Here is a 19078-nt window from a genome sequence, read left to right as displayed (position 1 = left end):
TACTTATTTGTCATTTTTCCATAGATATTTGCTTTCAAATAGTTCATATTTCGTCAAGCTTTCTCAACTAATCACGTGACCGAGTTGCTATCTCAGATTTAATAGAGAGGATTTTTCAAATTAGATTATTAATTCAAGTAACTCCAGGTTTCTCTTTGTTTCTTTCTAGTGATGTCGTACCGTCGTCCTGGAGGAATCAACTACGCGGAGCTTGATCAGGGAAATTATTCAGATGATGACTCATTCGAAGATGAACCCCAGAGCAGAAGTAAAGATGATGACTATAGCTATGGAACCAGAAATCCCAAGAAGAAGTCATCCAATGCCTCTGCTTCTTCGAAAAAGAGAAAGGCCGAACAATCTATAGAGACAATTCGTGCTGAGGTCAATGATACTGTTTATTCTGATGACGATTTAGTAGAGTTGACTCCAGATATACCTCTGGACTATGTTCCTGACGCGGTGCTGAAAGTGTTTGGTAAGCTGGATTACTCATACTTGAAGTTGAAACCAGACCATTTCTCACGGCCAATATGGATGTCACCAGATGGACGTATTATTCTAGAACTGTTTTCGCCTTTGGCTGAACAGGCCCAGGATTTTTTGATCACAATCGCCGAACCTATATCAAGACCTTCCCACATTCATGAATACAGACTTACGCCGTATTCGTTGTATGCTGCTGTTTCAGTGGGATTGGAGACCGACGATATTATTCTGGTTTTGAGTCGGTTATCAAAGGTGCCTGTGGCGGAAAAGGTCGTAGAGTTCATCAAGAGTGCTACAATTTCTTACGGTAAGGTCAAGCTCGTCTTGAAACATAACAGGTACTTTGTAGAAAGCACGCAAGCTGATATATTGCAGATGCTACTTAAGGACGAGGTTATTGGGCCGTTGAGAATACAGTCGTCTGAAAACACCGTCACAAGCAACGGTTTGGTCAAGAGTGCTGCCCCTACCAAAGGGGACATGGTTATTCCTGGAACTAAGAAGAATAATGAAAGTGACGAGAAAAAGAAAGATACAGAAGACATATATGCCTCGGTAGTCGGCAGCCGTAACGACGAGGATGACTATGACGTAGATGCCGTTCATTCGTTTGAAATCGCTAACGAATCCGTGGAGATTGTAAAGAGAAGATGTCAGGATATCGACTATCCTGTTTTGGAAGAGTACGATTTCCGTAACGATGCTCGTAATCCAGACTTGGAGATCGACTTAAAGCCTTCGACTCAGATTCGGCCATATCAAGAGAAGTCATTATCGAAGATGTTTGGAAATGGTCGTGCCAGATCTGGGATCATTGTGTTGCCATGTGGGGCTGGTAAAACCTTGGTAGGTATCACTGCTGCGTGCACCATCAGAAAGTCTGTCATTGTGTTGTGTACCTCGTCTGTGTCTGTCATGCAGTGGAGGCAGCAGTTCTTGCAATGGTGTACGATCCAGCCAGAAAATGTCGCTGTTTTTACTTCGGAAAACAAGGAAATGTTTACCAGTGAATCAGGTTTGGTCGTTTCCACATATTCTATGGTAGCTAACACTCGTAACAGATCGCACGATTCGCAGAAAGTCATGGATTTCTTGCGTGGTAGAGAGTGGGGTTTCATCATCTTAGATGAAGTTCATGTTGTACCAGCTGCAATGTTCAGACGTGTGGTAACCACCATTGCTGCCCATGCAAAGTTGGGTCTCACAGCTACTTTGGTCAGAGAAGACGACAAGATTCACGACTTGAACTTCTTGATCGGCCCAAAGTTGTATGAAGCTAACTGGATGGACCTTGCACAAAAGGGGCACATCGCCAATGTCCAGTGCGCTGAAGTGTGGTGTCCCATGACGTCTGAGTTCTACCAGGAGTACTTGAAGGAATCGGCCAGAAAGAGGATGTTGTTGTACATCATGAATCCCACAAAGTTCCAAGCTTGCCAGTTCTTGATTCACTACCACGAAAAGAGGGGTGACAAGATCATTGTTTTCAGCGACAATGTGTACGCTTTGCAGGAGTATGCATTGAAGTTGGGTAAGCCTTTTATTTATGGGTCGACGCCACAACAGGAAAGAATGCAGATCTTGCTGAATTTCCAGCACAATGATCAGATCAACACTATCTTCTTGTCGAAGGTCGGTGACACATCAATTGATTTGCCAGAAGCCACATGTTTGATTCAGATCTCGTCTCATTATGGGTCTCGTCGACAAGAAGCTCAGCGTTTGGGTCGTATCTTAAGAGCTAAGAGACGTAATGATGAAGGGTTCAACGCCTTCTTCTACTCATTGGTATCCAAGGATACACAGGAAATGTACTACTCCACCAAGAGGCAAGCATTCCTTGTAGATCAGGGTTATGCATTCAAAGTTATCACACACTTGAGTGGTATGGAGCAGTTGCCCGACTTGGCTTACTCTTCACCCAGAGAAAGAAGAGAGTTGCTTCAACAGGTGTTGTTGAAGAATGAAGATGCTGCTGGACTTGAAATCGGCGACGATGTCGATACCAATTTCATTTCCAATGACACTAGAATGAAGTTAGAGAACGCCAACGCTAGCAGAACGACAGGTTCATTGGCCGGTTTGGCCGGTGGGGAAGATATGGCCTACATCGAATACAGCAAGAACAAGAACAAGGAGCTCAAAGAACACCATCCTTTAATCCACCAGATGTATTATAAAAAGCAGCAAAAAAAGTAGATAGGTTAATGGGAATTGGGATTATTTAATTTACATACTGGTATATATTTAACATACAAATATATTAATTTACACACACTGGCATTATATTCATCATACATTATCATATCCTATTGGTTGAATTAATGAATAGGAGTTAATTGTGTGTAATTGCAATTGTAGAGTCTGGATGCTTACGTGTCAACGATAGCATAAATAAATAGTTCAATGGCCAAGTTCAAATTACTGTATGATTACCATGATTTATGTTCATAATGCTTTATGATGTCACAAAGTCGCCAAAGTCATCGTCATCGTCATCATCGTCAACTTCTACGCTTGACGTAGAAATTGTCGACCCAGAAATACTGTGCGTTTGTTCAGACGCCTTTTGGTCTCCTCGTACCAAACCATAGTGATAATCAAGATACTGGCTACTAGTAGTTCCATCTACAGGAATATGGTAACCTCCTTTAACAGTGTCTAGCTGAAAGAATGTATCGTCATCTACAGATTTATTCTCACTATCTGTCAATGTGATATTCGACAGCAGCTGTTCCAATTCAAGAACCTTGAGCTCATAGTGGTATTGGTCCTCGAAGTTTCTAAATCGGCGCTTATAGATGTTCAAACTTTCACTGAAGGTAATGGTATCAAAAGTCTCTTCAAACTTGAGTCCCAAGGCAACTTGAACAAGCAACTCCTTATCGTCTTTGGTGCTGGAAATGTTTTCCAACTCACAAAGCGGATGGTAACCCGATCCAGGAATCTGGGCTATAATTTTGTAGAACTTGGCTGATTCCGTAGTCATCTGAATGGTTTCCTCGCCATCGTTGGCTATCTTGAAATACTCTTCTATAGACGATTCTGCCAGAACCAACTCCGGTATTGGATTGTACCAGACCTCTGCCCACACGACGTCTTTTTTGGTAGTGATGAGCGAGCCTACTCCAGGTGGAACGTAGACTGTATTATATAGTTCAAGTTTAGCTCTGAGACATTCATATGGCTTATTCGGCATTTTAAGGTTGGCTTTATTTTCATTTCCTTCTTTCGCCTGCGACTCTGGAAACAGTGCAAACAAGTCCACATTGTCACGTATCATCTCTTGTTCTACAAGCCGGAGGCTACCAGTCCATATTACATTCAGTTCCTTCAAGTTCCATTTTGATAGCAGCAACGGGCCCGGCGGAATTCGGTAGACCGAAACGTTGGTCGACTCAAAGAGTAAAGTGGAGATGATCTCCGACGAATACAGCATGCCTCTTTGGGTTCAAGAAAATCACAGCGTTTTGGGTGGAAATAGTCAACTCGTAGGATAGCAATTTGTAGCAACTTTGGAAGGTTCAATGTTCTTAGTTAAGCCAATTTCTTACAGATTTTTCTTCACTCTGTTATAAATTGAGATGGAAATACGCAATTTCTTCAATTAAACAACAAGGAAATCCTTGTCTATGCTGAATAAAGAACACCGAAGATAGAAATAACTCTGGTCCCTCAGAATAAGGACACAATTGTAAATCATCAGATAGGACTAATAGTGTGTATGTACATAGTTAATCTGTAGTGCACATAACCAACAGTTATATTAGCTGAAAATTGGCAGAAAAGGAAGCTCAAATGGAGTTGAAATGGAGCGAAAAATTGTCAGAAAGCTCAATTCGTATAGAAAAAAGTCGGGTGACATTTTCGTCGGATTTCATGTATATCTTGTGTCTTTTCAATGGGCCTCTTTCCTGTTGAGTCAGTCAACCCATAATTGCATCAGTTGGTGTGTACATGTTATCTGACCCTCGCGACATTGGAACCTAGCGAGACATTTTACAGTCGTGCATACACCACCTACTCTCAGTATAAGGTGAATTTTTCACTTGGAACATCTTAAAGTCACCTTTGGCTTCCAACACTACGCTGCCAACACCACACCATGTTTAAAAGCGCCATGCACAGAAGCGTGGGTGTGATACCTCGCTCTTTGGCTATTACTTCGTTCAACAAGCAGTTCGTGGGTGCTCCTGTAGCACTTGTTCGTTACAATTCTTCATTTGATCAATTGAAAAATTCCAAGGCTAACCAAAAAAGCTCCAACTCAAAAAAGAACAATAACGGCATTAATGACATAAACGAGTTATTGAACTCGTCGTTGGAGCTTTCTGAAAATTCTGCATTTTTACATTCCAAGTCCAGCGACTATGGTTTGGGAGACGTTGTTCCAAACCCAAGAGATGTAGCCAAAAACATCAGAGAAATGGGTCCAGTTGCTGGTAGAGCTGTAGATGTTCACTACGGTGGATTGGGCAAGGCATTCGCCGGAGTGAGAAGACTCGGGTTCACCAACAAAATAAAGCATTACCAAAAGGTGCAGGAGAGATACATCCGTCCAGCCAAGTATGCTAAGCAGAAGAAGAGAGAATGGTGGAGAAGAAAGTTCTCCGAAGGGTTCAAGGACTTGATGTCGCAAGTGAACGATGCCAGAAGAAGAGGATATTAACCTTTTATACGATTCCTGTAAATATAAATAATAGAGATGTGATGTAAAGTAGAGACAATAGTAAGGACGAGAAATATATCCGAGAGAACAGAAGATCGGTTAGACATCTATTTCTTCAAGGCTTTAGCTCGCGTACGATCTGAAACCTGAAGTACGAAAAAAGTTGCGAAAAGAGAGATTGTAAAGCATAGGATCTTGAAGTGACACCAATAATGGGAGGTCTTGGATTGAAGAGTCAAAGGACGCTATAACCATAGAGATGTTCTTTTTTCCATTGTCCATATAATTCTGTAGATTTAATCTCTACTATTCCTTTTCTCACAATTCAAAAGTGTAGATATAAAGCTCAATTTAAACCATAAACTCCACTTCCTCAATTCACGAGACTTTCACAATTTGACATTCTATACAATTACGAAATACAAGCCATTAACGTACACATGACCACACTCACGGCTCTACCTCTCTCAGGGAGATCTATTAAAGTTTTAGCTTCTCATCTGCTCTGCCACCACGAGACTCGGCGCGACTAACAAAGATCTCGGACCGTCCTTTTTGCGTAAGTCCGTTATCAGTGCTTGTTTCTCAGAAGATACAACTCTTTGCTTCCATCTTCTTCTCTTCTTCCAGCTTGGTCTTCTTCCGTATAACTTTGAAATATCACAGTTGCATTCCAAGGCCCCTTAACTATCCATATCTGTTTCCTCAATTCACGTCCATTGTTTTACTTGCCCCATCTCATCTCGCTGTGGCCCGTCTATCTGTCTCAACTTTTTTCCGAGTTTCCATTGATTTTTCACACTGTCTTTCCATTACTTCATATATCCGTCTGTGATTCTTCATATTCATACTCAATTTTCATACCATGTCTGACAAACGAGGTATCCCTGCCATCACGGGGGATATAGACTACCACACAGCATTCCACGTGTTTCCAGAAGCACTAATGCCATTTCGTGGTTCTATACTAGCTTATGGTTCTTCTTTTCTTCTGACATTTCTAGGCTTTCCACTAGACACAGTCAAGACAAGAATGCAAACCCATAAACACTTCACTTCGTACTGGGATTGTGTCAAGAAAACGTACACGAGGGAAGGAGTCAAAGGTTTCTTTCGTGGGATATGGGCCCCGCTAGTCCTGACCTCGTTCTCGAAATCGTTCTCAGTCACACTCTTCACTCTTGTCAAACCTCATGTCTACCATTCAATATACTCATTTAACGACTCTAACCCAGCACATCCATTTATTCGAAATATCCCCGTTTGTTTCGTATCAGGAACCATTGCTGGTGGTGGTGTGTCTCTTTTTGCATGTCCTTTTGAATTCACTAAGATCTACGCTCAACTAGAGAAGTTGGTTCACAACAAATCCTTGAAAGAACTTCCAGGAAACTTACCAACACAGAACCAAGAGATGCGTAACACCTCTACAGCCCAAATAGTGCGACAGATCATCAAATACGAAGGGGTAAGGGGACTATACTCTGGATTCAAGTACCATTTCCTCAGAGATTCGTTGTCTCTGGGATTTTACTACTCTATCTACGAGTCCATGAAGTGGACCATGAATAATCTCATCAACAAAGACCCTTTGAAGTCGTCCCAGGTGTCTATTCTCATGGCAGGAGGGTTTTCAGGTGTGTTCAGTTGGGCGCTAATCTTCCCGGTAGACACCACCAAGTCCTTGATCCAGAAGGATGTGGTGACAAACATTTTACGTAAGGAACAGGGCTTGGAACCTCTTCCTCCAAAGCATAGAAAGCTCCAGAAAATAGAAAGGAGATTATACAGAGGTCTAGGTATCTCAATGTCTAGATCTTTCCTTGTTAACATGGTCTTTTTTAACGCCTACGAGCTTTGTATGAGATATATTGCTTAGACATAAGACTTCTTACATTGCTTAGATTCTAAAAGTTATAGACGACTTAGACAATTTGTATAGAGCACTCTATACATTGTAATAGACTTTCAATATACTTGTACATAGTATTACACGGAAGGCATAGACTAAAACTATAACACATCATTGACATCAATTCGTAAATATACTCTTCTATTACTTCACTTTCTCCTTCTTGTTCTTCCACGATTGGCCAATTCTTCTTCCTTATCGTTGTCCTCAGGACGATCAGCGATGTCTGCAGCAGTCTTTTCCTGCTGATTCTTGACTCTGGCACTTCTTCTCTTGCGAGGAAGTTCTTGTTCCAACTCGGATGAGATCTCTCGCAAAGTTCTCTTCATTGGTGATTTCGATCTCGTTCTTAGAGCTGGATGATCTGTCAGATGATCTTCTTTCCACGAAGTCTTTCTTGGTGATGAATGCTTATCAATCTCGTCTGGTTCTTCGTGTTCCACTTTCTGATCAACTTTTGATCTACCTTTTCTTTTAGGAACCTCTAATCTAGGAAATTCTTCTTGCACCAACTCAGGCAGAATAACATTCAGAGGCTTTATTGAGCTTCTTGATGGCTTTCTTGGCGAATGAGAAGCTGCAGTAGACTCTTCGTCACCAAACTTATGTCCATTACGCAAAGACCGAGGCTCTAGTTCAAGGGCTGGGAATTCCTCGACATCCAAACCAAGGATTTTCTTCTTTCTTGATTTTGCTCCAGAGGAACTCCTTCTCTTCTTTACATCTAACTTCTTCTCTTCCAAAATAGCACCACTTTTATCTTCGCCAGTAGATTCAAGACGAGTTTCTTGAACACCAATTGCAGCATCAGGTGCCTGAGAATGATCTGTTTTTTCTGGTTCTGTCTTTTCTGGTTCTTGCTTTTCATCCAGGTAACCAACAGCTGCAGCGACTACCTCTTCACTCACGAAGCCTTGTTCAGGATGATTAGATTCATGCAGTTCAACTGCTTTATCAAGAATAACCAAAACCTCCTGGTTATCTTCCTTGTCATCGTGAACTACTTCAGATTCATTCTTCTCAGCGTGTTGGGCTTTTTCAGCGATACCAGCAATATCTCTATCAGCGGTCTTACCAGAGGCCTTTGCATCCTCTTCTTCAACCACTTCATCATCAACCACTTCATCAACCACTTCATCAACCACTTCATCAACACTTAGTCCTTCATCAATCGCCTTATCACCAGTATTCATATCTTCACCTACAACGACTTCAGAGTACCTTTCAATTTCTTCTCCTCTCTCAACATCGGAATGACTAACAAAAGCCAGCTCAAGTTCCTGTGATCCAAGCGGTTCTTCAGAATGGTCCTTTACATCTTGGGGAAGTTCAACTTCTGAATCTGACATCTTCTTGTATTCACTTTGTTGAAATTGTGATTGTTCCACTTCTTGGACAAATGCCTCCTTTTCTATTTGATTCATTCCTTTCACAAAGACTTCATCTAGTTGATTTTTACTAAGTTCGAAGTTATCAGCTACATTCTCATTTTCAACTTCGTCTTCAGTTTCATCATCTTCAACTGGATCTAAAACAGGTACCACAACAAATTGAACTGGTTCGACATGTTCATCAACTTCAGTTCTCTTGAACCACTTCGAAAATATCAGAGTTTTACTCTTGAGTTTCTTGGCAAAGCTACCTCCGTCCACTTCCAGCTTTCGCTTTCTACTTGATGGTGAATCGCTATTAATGGCTTTGGGGTCTTCAACTTTGGTATCTTGATTAGGATCAATTTCTTCTACCTTCATATCCACTGGATACTGAACTGATACTGCTGGTGACGCAGACCTAGAAGAAGGAATGATAATGGAAGTTGGAAAATCAATATCTTCTCCGCCAACTTCGATGTCTACTTCTTGTTCTGCTATATTCAATCCTGAAGGCTCTGGCGACTCTGGTTCGATAATTTCATTTGGTATAATAGGAACGACATCTTCCACTTCTTCAGGAGTCAAAAGAGGAGAAACTATCTCCTCAGGTTCCTCAGGGACTAAGATATGATTAACATGGTCAAAATTGACAATATGATCCACAACGTCAGCTGATTCTGCTTTAGGTTCAATGACTCCCGTAGGTCGAAGAATGGATTCTCCCTCGAACAATTCAATCGATACATTTTGGTTAATCTCAGTGATAATATTTTCATCCTGTTCTTCAATCTCTTCAACAACAACAGATTCGGCGAAATTACCATCACCATCTTGTGAGCGAGCCTGAATGGGAATGCTTTCAACATCTTCATTTTTATCATTATTCAGCATAATGCTTGTTTCTTGAAGTGGATTCTCAAGAATGTCAGTTGTGTAAGTATTCCCTAATTCAGTAGATTCAATACCCGACTCTTCAAAGACAAGTTCGCTATCTTCTTTTATTTGCTCAAGAGATGGCATTTTGATTGTAACAGTATCATTAGCATCTTCTACCACAGAAATAGAATCGCGCAGAATATCATTATTGGAAACATCAATACTATCAAGATAAGGCGGAATTGGCCGTTCATCAGGTTCATGGTCAATTGTCGAAGTATCTGGTATTGTGATTTCATCAGCCGTTTGGTCATTTGTTTCACTAACAAAAGCATCCAAAATTGGAATTTCAATTTCGGAATAATCAGCATTAGATTTTGACAAAGGAACAGCATCACCTTCTGAATCAGCATTTATAACGTTCTCCTTAACATCAGTCTGTATAGGCTCATTAGACTGGAGTCTTGTTTCTGATAGATCTTTCATGCTATTAACTTCTTCTGGGACACTAGAGTTCACTTCGTCTGCCATTTCAACTGAAATCTGAGGAAGAACATCAGGCAAAATTGTAGAATTCAACTCAGCATTATCATCTTCAATACTTTGGTCTTGAGTTTGACTAACAATTGTATCCAAATTAGGAACTTCAGGAATCTGATCTTGCGTTTCAGTTATAATTGTATAATTTGAAACTTCTGCACTTTGATCTTGGTCGTCAGTAATGAGTGAATCCAAATGAGGAACTTCAATATTTTCTCTTTCTGCTGGTAACTCTTCATTTTCCATGTGATCTTGACCTTCAATTGACGACAACTGTTGTTCTGATGTCTTATCCACACCTTGCCCTTCGTAAACAGCTGAGTTTACCTGATTGTCAATAGGTAAGCCTGTTTCAATATTTTGAAACTGATCGTGAGATTCACTATTATCTTCAATCACAGATCCTTCATTTTCTTCTATGATATCTTCAACCGAATGTGTTTTCAATTCAATAGTCAGATCAATACCAGATTGTACCAACTCTGCTGTCGTCTTAGACGCTTCTTCCATATATTCCTCATTCACCAAAGCAATTTCAATTTCTTCAACTTTTGTTGTTCCTGCTGATGTTTCTTCTTTTGAGACTATTTCATGCGAAGCCACGACTTCATCATTTCCATCTTCAACTGCTTCAACTCCCAGGAATTCAAATCTAGAATCAGACTCCGTATAATCTTCTTCCTCAGTAGCAAGCTCTTCAAGTACTGGACGCTCTATCTTCTCTAGCTCTTCCATCTCGGTTTTCTCATTAGGAATTTCAAGCCGACATAAACCCTCTTCTTCTATGACACCGTCCCCGTCTACGATCACCTCATCTACACGCGACTTACTTTCATTTGTTGCACGTTCGGAAATAACTGGTTCAACTGATATGTTTCTAGAAGGAGTAGCAGAATTAAATGGAGAAGACCTTATCCCTAATTCCTCTTCTAAATCAGCAACTGAATTCAAAGTGATGTGAAACTTTCTTTCAGTTTCACGAAGCTGTTGCAAAACTACTTCTGGTTCCTCTTCTTCTATAGTCTTGAAGAAAGGAACGGATGCATACAGTTCTGAATCACTTTCACTCTGACTCTCACTTTCAATTTCTGAATGTGATTTTACAGCCGTCTCAATTTCTTGACAATCTTGTTTTCCTTGCCGTTCATGCTTTTGTTCAAGTTGAAGAGTTTGGTTCACTAACTCAGTAGAGCCATTCGGCTTAGTACGTACATCTTCTTGGACTTTATGTTCAAATTTCAATTCTTGTTTCAATCTGTTTACATCGCTTTCTTCATCAGCCAAAGATCCATCTGAATTGTTTTCATCGGCCTCCTCCAATTTCATATCATGAGCAGTTTCAAATTCTTCAGCATAAAATGAGTTAGGAATGGGAGCGATATCTTCAGCTTTGACGTGGCTGTTCAGATCGTATTCTTCTTCATCCTTTGTTGGCACGTTTGTTGCCGTATTATTGTCTGTAGCTTCAATGTCAGCATTGTAACCTGCCATACGAGACCGTTCTTCATAAGTCAAAGGAAAAGTTTCATTCTCTGGATCTATTCGGGAATTTCCAATAGAAACGGACTCTGAATCTGCGTTCTGTAAAACAGTATTAGCAAGCTGAAGTAGATCTTGGTGCCCAAAGAAGTTACTTGAAGGATCATACACAGAAGAAAAATCCACAAAAGCCTGTTCTTGGCTTTCTTGAGTCTTACCTTCTTGATTACTAACACCCATTTCCAGATCATTACTATTTTCATCATCAACTTCGTCGTCTTTACTACTTTCACTTCCATTTTCGTCTTCGTCTTCATGTTCGTCTTCGTCTTCATCTTCGTATTCACCTTCGTCTTCCTTTCCATTTTCTTCATATGCGCGAGCATATTCTTCTTCAGATACCTCACTTTTTTCTACTTCATTTCTATGAAGATCTTGATGATTTGCATGGGAGTAAGATAAAGATCGAAGTGGATCATTCACCTCTTCTTCCTCCTCCTCTTCGTCCTGATCGGACTCAGAATCTAAAACAATAATAGAATCATCTTCATCTTCGGGATCTCGTTGAGTCTGTTCAAAACTACTGCCTTGAGTATGTTGCAAGGAAGAATCCAACTCCGGATGTCTATTAAAAATACGATGATCGCCCTCCTCCTCGCTATATTCAATCTCTTCTTCAATCTCTTCTTCAACATCTTCATCATTCAATTCTTCGTCATTCAATTCTTCGTCATTCAATTCTTCTTCATCATCATCTTCTTCTACATCTTCGTCTTCCTCTTCTTCTTCTTCTTCTTCTTCTTCTTCTTCATCTTCGTCTTCTTCTTCATCTTCGTCTTCTTCATCTTGGTCCTCATCTTCCGGCCCATCATCATCCTTTTCTTCGCGAACTTGACTGTACCATAGGGAAGAATCTGACAATCGAGGTCTTCCATGATGGATACTATATGGTATGCTGGTCTTCTGTGAAGGCAATTGGATGCCACTATTGGTATATTGTGTGTTTGGGTATGTGAGATTTATATTAGGACGAGCCTCAGGTTCTTCTTCCTTTTCAACATGATGTTCTTCATCTTCATCTTCATCTTCAGATTCAGACTCATCTTCAGATACTTCTTCTTCCTGCTCTGATGATAAAATTTCTATGAGATCACCTTCTCCATCTTCTACTCCATCTTCTTCATTTTCCTCTTCATCATCATCTTCTGCTTCCTCATATTGATCATCATAATCCTCTGTTTCTTCTTTTTCAATTCTCTTTTTCACTCTTTCTATTTCATGTTCTTCTTGATCCGATTCACTATGCTGCTTTTCAAGTATTGCTCCCAACTTTTCAAAAGTATCGTCAAAAATTTTATTTTTGTACTTCAATCTCAATTGATCTTGTTGGTCTTGAACATTCAACAATTGCAGCTCTAATTTCTGCTGTCGCATCAAGTGCTTGAATCGAGTATCAACATCAGTGATCCAGTCTAGTATATCATTCGAACTGCTTTCGGCACCAACATCAATACTTTTATTGCCGATGCCAGCCAGTTTCAGGATCACTCTGGAGTTGCTATAAAGATGGCTACTGTTGAACGTAGTGCTATAATTGGCTCTAGGAGTGGCTTTTTCCTCCTTGGAATTGGAACCGGATTTCACCTTGAAAGGCGATGGGAAATTGCTGTTCCCCATGATGCAATTATATGTACAAGATAAGTATGGATACCTCAATGAGAAGATGTTGATAAGATCTGAAAAATGTATAAACCATTGCTTGATATGGTGAGAGTAATCACGTGACTAATGCAGCAATTGTGTTGGAAATTCAATCTAAATGTCGTATAATGTCGCTGTGGTACGACATTGATCCTACATTATATTCCATCAACTTCAAGAATGTTTAACGAAGTTGAAGGCTTAGCCATATGATGTAACTGCGATGGTTGGTCCTACTTGGTATGGGTCTAGATGTACATTTCCCGACCAAGTTGATCCCATTTTGGGCAGTTGGAATCTCGTGAAAATTTTTCACATTCTCGCCTCGAGAATTTGTCTATATATTTAGCTAACAGAATTTCCTAAGGAACCTAGAAGCCTCCTAGGAAGTGAGTCAAATCTGAGCTTTCATAGCAAGCTGTTAATGCAAGGGATTTCAGTAGAAACAACTTCGACGTAGCCAGCTTAAATATTAAGCCTAAAAGACTTAAGGATTCAATATACAGTATCGAGATCCAAACAGATTAGAAGTCAAAATTCGCGTTAGAATCTTAAGTTAAAAATGGCTAAAGAAGATAACTTTATCGACCCTAACAGCGAAGTTGGGAAGCAATTGCAGAAACTCAAAGATGAGTTCAAGCAAGAGCTATTGGTTCAAAGCGCCAAGTATGACGCGTTGATGGAAGCTATGAAAGCTCAAAGCTCCTCTGGCGTACCTCCACCCCAGATAAACAAACTGGAGGATCGGAATGAAGAAATAAGGAAGGATGCGAAGAAAGATTCAGAGCTAGCAGCAACAGCCTTCAAAGGAATTGTTCCGCTTGCGAGAAATATTGACGCTATTACCAAATGGGAAAAAGCCTTCTTAAAACTCTTCCGAAGATACGGTGGCTTACAGAAAATATGGGATGAAGACTTAGGACATGATTCTAAAGACTTCAATATTAAGAACATCCCATGGCGTGGGAAGGAATTGGAAACATTCATACACAGATTGTCCGATGAATTGATATCCAGAATAATTGATATTAATGAAAAGGCATTCTCTGAGATAGATGAAGTGAATTACGAAACAGATTTAAAGACTATGTACATCTTTGTAAAGACTTACAAGATGGAGAACCTTCCACATAGAATTGGACAGGTATTGACTTACCTTAGGTACACTGGAGATTTTAGAACGGATACCGACAGAGCTGTCGATGGCCTTCTGCACATAAAACAATGGGTTGAAGGCACCAACGAAGAAATCCTAGATTTCTTGTGCAAGATGAAACTATATTACATCATTGTATTTGATAGGTACCTAAACGAAGTTGAAACACGCAACATGTTTTATAAATCTCTTGCTTGGTTCTTTCAGGAACACAAAAAGGATGGTAAAACACCAACAATTGATGACGTTATTCAGCGCATGAGAAATCATCACGACTACGAGCCACCAGACTCTCTGGACAAAAGAACAATCGAAAGCTTGATAAGCGAAAGGATTAAAAACGCCCAAGAGAGAGAAAAGACCAAATCCAATGGAAATAGAGGAAACTTTGCAAAATCCCACACCACAGGTGAATCACACGATGGTAATAAGCTGGGATTCAAGAGCAAAACCTCCGGTGCCAAACGCCACGGACAATAAGGTCAAGGTCTAGTCTCTAACGGACCAGAACGTAGAGACAATATACCATTAAATATACAACGATTAAACAAAATCGTATCTGGCACAAAAGCGGGAGACATCTTATACGACTCTGGTGCATCATGGTCCATTGTAAATGACGCTCGATTACTAACGAATGTAACTGAAAATTTGACAGAAGAAGAAAGCAGATTTGAATTACCGGACTCAAGCATCATTATAGCAACACACATGGGCACATTAACATTATCTGACGGTGACTTTGGCATAACACTTAAAGACGTCAGAGTCATTAAAGAACTTCCGCACAACATCATTAGCGTATCTCAGATCTCTAAGCATACCGACTTCTACTGTCGATTCGATGACAAATATGCATATATCGGACAGAAGAATGGAAAAATAGAAATCATCGCTGGCATGCTTAATGCTGACAATGTATACATGGGCAAAATTGATCTAAAACCGACCGACAACTACACCGGTACCCAGTTGTTGAGTCAAGTTCAAACGATTCACAATATCGACCCACCACAATTCGATGTAAACAAACAATCATCATTTTGGAACTTTCACATTGGTTCTAACCACATGGCTCTAAAGAGCATGATGGCACTTTATCAAAATGGTAGGATAAAGGCAAAACCAACGAGGAACGATGTCGAACGAATTACAAATTGCCAGATATGTCTCAGCGTTAACACCATAGCAGCATCACACAATAATGATGGACCCACACCTATTCGCCGACTTGAACGATTACATCTTGACATGATGGGTCCGTTTCACTTTGGTGGAAAGAAACAATATATAACTTCGATCACAGATGGTTACTCGAAGTACCTTAGAACAATAGTGACAGACACTAAAGCTGTTACCACAAGGATATATACTGAATTACAATTGCTCAACAACAAATTTCCAGGGGAGAGAATCGGTCACCTTAGAACTGACAATGCCCCTGAATTTCCAAGTGCAAATATGCTATCTAAACTCGGTATAGAAAAAGATGTTACCCCGGCTTACCTACCAGCTATCAACGGCACGGCAGAAAGGCAGAACCGAACTATCATAAATCAGATTAAGAAATTAACATTACAATTTCCAGATATTGGCTCATCAATATTAGTTCTATTACCTCAAATGGTAAACTATATTACAGCCGTCTTGAATAACACCCCCAAAGTAGGATTAGAAGGTCAGTCACCACGGGAAGTATTTGAGCGAACTCAAAGACAATTTAATTATAAGCCTTTCGGTCAAGACGTACACGTGAAAGTAGAGAATGATTTGCAATTGGCAAGATACCGGATATCCCCACTGAAGGAATACCCTAGCACAGTTTACGGATCCTTCATCGGATATGGTACTGATCATAACACATATAAGATTCTCATACAATCACCGGACTATCACGAAGTAAACACTGCTAACGCACGATTCGTTAACGGTCATAGCTACCTTAAAACCTACATAAACGCATGTCTTTCGGAAAACCCACTTACCATACCCCAAACGGAAGAAATTCTAGACTCGACTGATCTCGACCATTTCCTAAACACTGGGACAAGTGATGTTGATCAAGACATTCCTGACATCTCTGATCCTCAATCCCAGATCGAATACTTGCAGTCCAAACATCCAGACATAGCAAAAGAGATTCAAAGTAAATTGACTGAATTACAGGGCACCGCAATTCAGCCAATCAGGGGAGCAGATGAAGCACTTACAGACACTGACCTGGAAAGCATGGACTACTGGGGAAATGACAGTGCAGACTATAATAGTGCAACGGAAAATATGGAAGAAGATAGTGACAACTATTCTGAGATAGACAAAAACATCAACAACGAGCAAGATTATAGTGGAACAAAGACCATTGAGGACACTGAGCTCCCACAATCATCAACATCGAAAGAACTGATTGCAGGGACCGAAGTCACTAACATAACTCAGGTGTCCCAATCTGTCAAAGAACACGCGGACACCACTACCGCCTCGGGCACAAGGGCAATCCATCCCCCTAATCCCGCGAAAGATACAAGTGAATTAGACAAGGACGCACATTTCCCTTCGCCTAACGATCACTTCAGAGACTTAAATAAGGACATGAATTCCCCTTACACTAAGCATACAGGTATTTCCAGTGTAGACAGTTCACCTACCGAACCTGACACCCACAAAGTCTTGGACAGAGAAAAAGGTACCTCTTCCAAGCACGTAGCACAAACTAGTACAACTGCTACGGACGTCCAACGATTGGACAGAGGCGATGAATATGTCGGGTACTCCACTGACCAACATACGCCGCAAGACTCATTGAGTGATAAGGAGCTCACCAATAAGCAAACGCACGACGATAGTGATGAGAATAGTGACACGTACGCCTCCACTAGTCCTGTGTCAGATAAAGACTTAGACGGGCTCAAGCATTCCCCTCGTACTAAGCATGTAGACAACCACAATAAAGAGACACCCTCTACAAGTTCTACAGACATAAACAAGCAAGCAGAAGAAAGCCAAGCCGAGAACGCGAATGCCTCCGCAGCTACTGTGTTGCCAGACCCATATGTTGCAGAGGAGATCCCCAACATCCCTGAGTCGAACAATGATCTCGTTAAACCCCAACATGTCGACAGGGGTGAGATCACAAACGACAGACGCGCGTATAACACCATACCTAATCGTGTTATATCAGCGAATTCCCCTACCAACAAAAATAAGCCTAACAAAAGGCGTAAAGTACACCCAGATTTTCTGAAATCTAAACGTGAAATTGAAGAGGAAGTAGAAGCGACTACTGAGGCGACCGGCGCCACTGAGGAGATAGATCCCCAGTATGTCATTCAATTAAAATCAGGCAGAATGTCAAGACCTCCGAAAAGATATTTAAACGCAATTATCAATAAAATTGATTACAAGAATTCAGACTGGATAAAATCAATGGACAACGAAATATCGAAGTTTGAGAAAAACAATGTCTACACTGTTGTCAAAATACCCAAAGGAAGAAAGCCTATTCCAACCAGATGGGTACACACCTTCAAGCAGAATGATTTGAAAAATGCGCAATACAAATCACGATGTGTAGCTCAAGGATATAGACAGAAGGACAGTATCGATTTCGATTGCACAAAGGTATCGTCTCCAGTTGTGGATCTAACAACCATCAGATTATTGGCAGCCATTGCGACAGAATTAAGTATGGAGATGCATCATCTTGACATTGAAGCTGCTTATTTAAACGCTACACTTGCCGAGAATATTTATGTGAAACCTCCCCCGGGATACGAAGCTAAAGATGGCCATTGCTGGAAGCTCAATAAAGCTTTATATGGTCTAAAGCAACTGGGGTTTCACTGGCACGAAACAATAAAACGAACACTAGAAAGTTTGTCATTCGCAGAATCGACTACAGAAAGTGTATTTTACAAACGGAATAAAGAAGGAATAATCATAATAGCATTATATGTTGACGATCTATTCATGGTCGCATCCAAGGAACTGATGTTGCAAGAATTTAAGCTAGAATTAAGACAGGAGTTCGACCTCAAATATTTTGGGGAAGTCACTGAGTTCTTGGGTATCGAATTTAAAAGAATTGAAGGAGGATACTCATTATATCAAACTAAGTTCTTAGAAGATCTTCTAAACAAATGCAATATCATGGACGACCAACCCAAGAGAACTCCTATGGTAAGGAAAAAATCGTACTTGGAGAATACTAAAATCGTCGACGGGATGCATGAGGAACCAGAGGCCGAATTACTTAATGAGAAAACAAAGAAACTCTATCAAAGTGCCGTTGGACAATTGTTGTGGGCTAGCAACAACACAAGGCCGGACATATCATACGCAGTGAGTGTCCTTGGTTCAAAATCCCATAACCCAGACGTGGATGATTACAACAATATGTACTATGTGTTAAGATACTTGAGAAGTAATACGCACATGCCTTTGGAATATAGAAAAGGCAGAATACCTGATGTGAATGATAAGTTCTCGATACGAACCTATTCGGATGCATCATTTGCTCCAGACAAGGATAGAAAACTGATAACTGGGATCGCATTGTACGTCAATGGAAATTTGGTAGACTGGTCTGCTAAGAAACAGAGTTTAATAACTGACAGTACAAGAGATTGTGAAACAGTTTCATTGCAAGCGGCTGCAAAGCTAACCGAGAAGATAACTACTCGGATAAAGAGTCTTACCTTTGATGTTGGAGAAGTTATGTTACTTCAAGATAATCAGGCCGTAATCGCAAACTGTTACAATGACTTATCTCATACCAAACGTCATCCTGACATCAAGATCAAATACATTCGAGACGGAATCCATCACAACAGATACCATGTCTATTACATTCAAACCAAAGAAAATGTTGCAGACATATTTACTAA

At 40.5% G+C, this 19078-nt stretch overlaps 6 protein-coding genes across 6 annotated transcripts; 4 read left to right on the top strand and 2 right to left on the bottom strand. All coding sequences in view use genetic code 12, as the record gives it.

The window, feature by feature from the left end:
• Nucleotides 1–171: 171 nt before the first annotated feature.
• SSL2 (DNA helicase) lies at nucleotides 172–2761 on the top strand (the record flags this gene model as incomplete). The annotated part of the gene is made up of 1 exon (XM_001383632.1): nucleotides 172–2761. The coding sequence occupies one exon, from the start codon at nucleotides 172–174 to the stop codon at nucleotides 2686–2688; it is 2517 nt and encodes an 838-aa protein (XP_001383669.2).
• A 194-nt stretch (nucleotides 2762–2955) lies between these two features.
• On the bottom strand, nucleotides 2956–4117 carry PICST_65369 (predicted protein; the record flags this gene model as incomplete). Its single annotated transcript, XM_001383288.1, has 3 exons — nucleotides 3193–4117; nucleotides 3146–3150; nucleotides 2956–3000 (listed from the first exon to the last, which is right to left on the bottom strand). The coding sequence occupies exons 1-3, from the start codon at nucleotides 3926–3928 to the stop codon at nucleotides 2956–2958; spliced, it is 786 nt and encodes a 261-aa protein (XP_001383325.2). The 5' UTR covers nucleotides 3929–4117.
• A 477-nt stretch (nucleotides 4118–4594) lies between these two features.
• On the top strand, nucleotides 4595–5158 carry PICST_30495 (predicted protein; the record flags this gene model as incomplete). The annotated part of the gene is made up of 1 exon (XM_001383631.1): nucleotides 4595–5158. The coding sequence occupies one exon, from the start codon at nucleotides 4595–4597 to the stop codon at nucleotides 5156–5158; it is 564 nt and encodes a 187-aa protein (XP_001383668.1).
• An 865-nt stretch (nucleotides 5159–6023) lies between these two features.
• Nucleotides 6024–7037, top strand: ORT2 (integral membrane ornithine transporter of mitochondria; the record flags this gene model as incomplete). The annotated part of the gene is made up of 1 exon (XM_001383630.1): nucleotides 6024–7037. One exon carries the CDS (start codon nucleotides 6024–6026, stop codon nucleotides 7035–7037), a length of 1014 nt encoding a protein of 337 aa, XP_001383667.2.
• Nucleotides 7038–7219: 182 nt separating this feature from the next.
• Nucleotides 7220–13015, bottom strand: PICST_67212 (predicted protein; the record flags this gene model as incomplete). The annotated part of the gene is made up of 1 exon (XM_001383287.1): nucleotides 7220–13015. The coding sequence occupies one exon, from the start codon at nucleotides 13013–13015 to the stop codon at nucleotides 7220–7222; it is 5796 nt and encodes a 1931-aa protein (XP_001383324.2).
• Nucleotides 13016–13601: 586 nt separating this feature from the next.
• On the top strand, nucleotides 13602–15632 carry PICST_67211 (histone H4; the record flags this gene model as incomplete). The annotated part of the gene is made up of 1 exon (XM_001383629.1): nucleotides 13602–15632. One exon carries the CDS (start codon nucleotides 13602–13604, stop codon nucleotides 14673–14675), a length of 1074 nt encoding a protein of 357 aa, XP_001383666.2.
• Between the last annotated feature and the right edge of the window lie 3446 nt (nucleotides 15633–19078).

The sequence above is a fragment of the Scheffersomyces stipitis genome, chromosome 3 (assembly GCF_000209165.1).
Source record: "Scheffersomyces stipitis CBS 6054 chromosome 3, complete sequence".
Taxonomy (NCBI): domain Eukaryota; kingdom Fungi; phylum Ascomycota; class Pichiomycetes; order Serinales; family Debaryomycetaceae; genus Scheffersomyces; species Scheffersomyces stipitis.
Note: the sequence above shows the minus strand (reverse complement) of the source record. Positions and strands in the feature narration are given on the sequence as shown.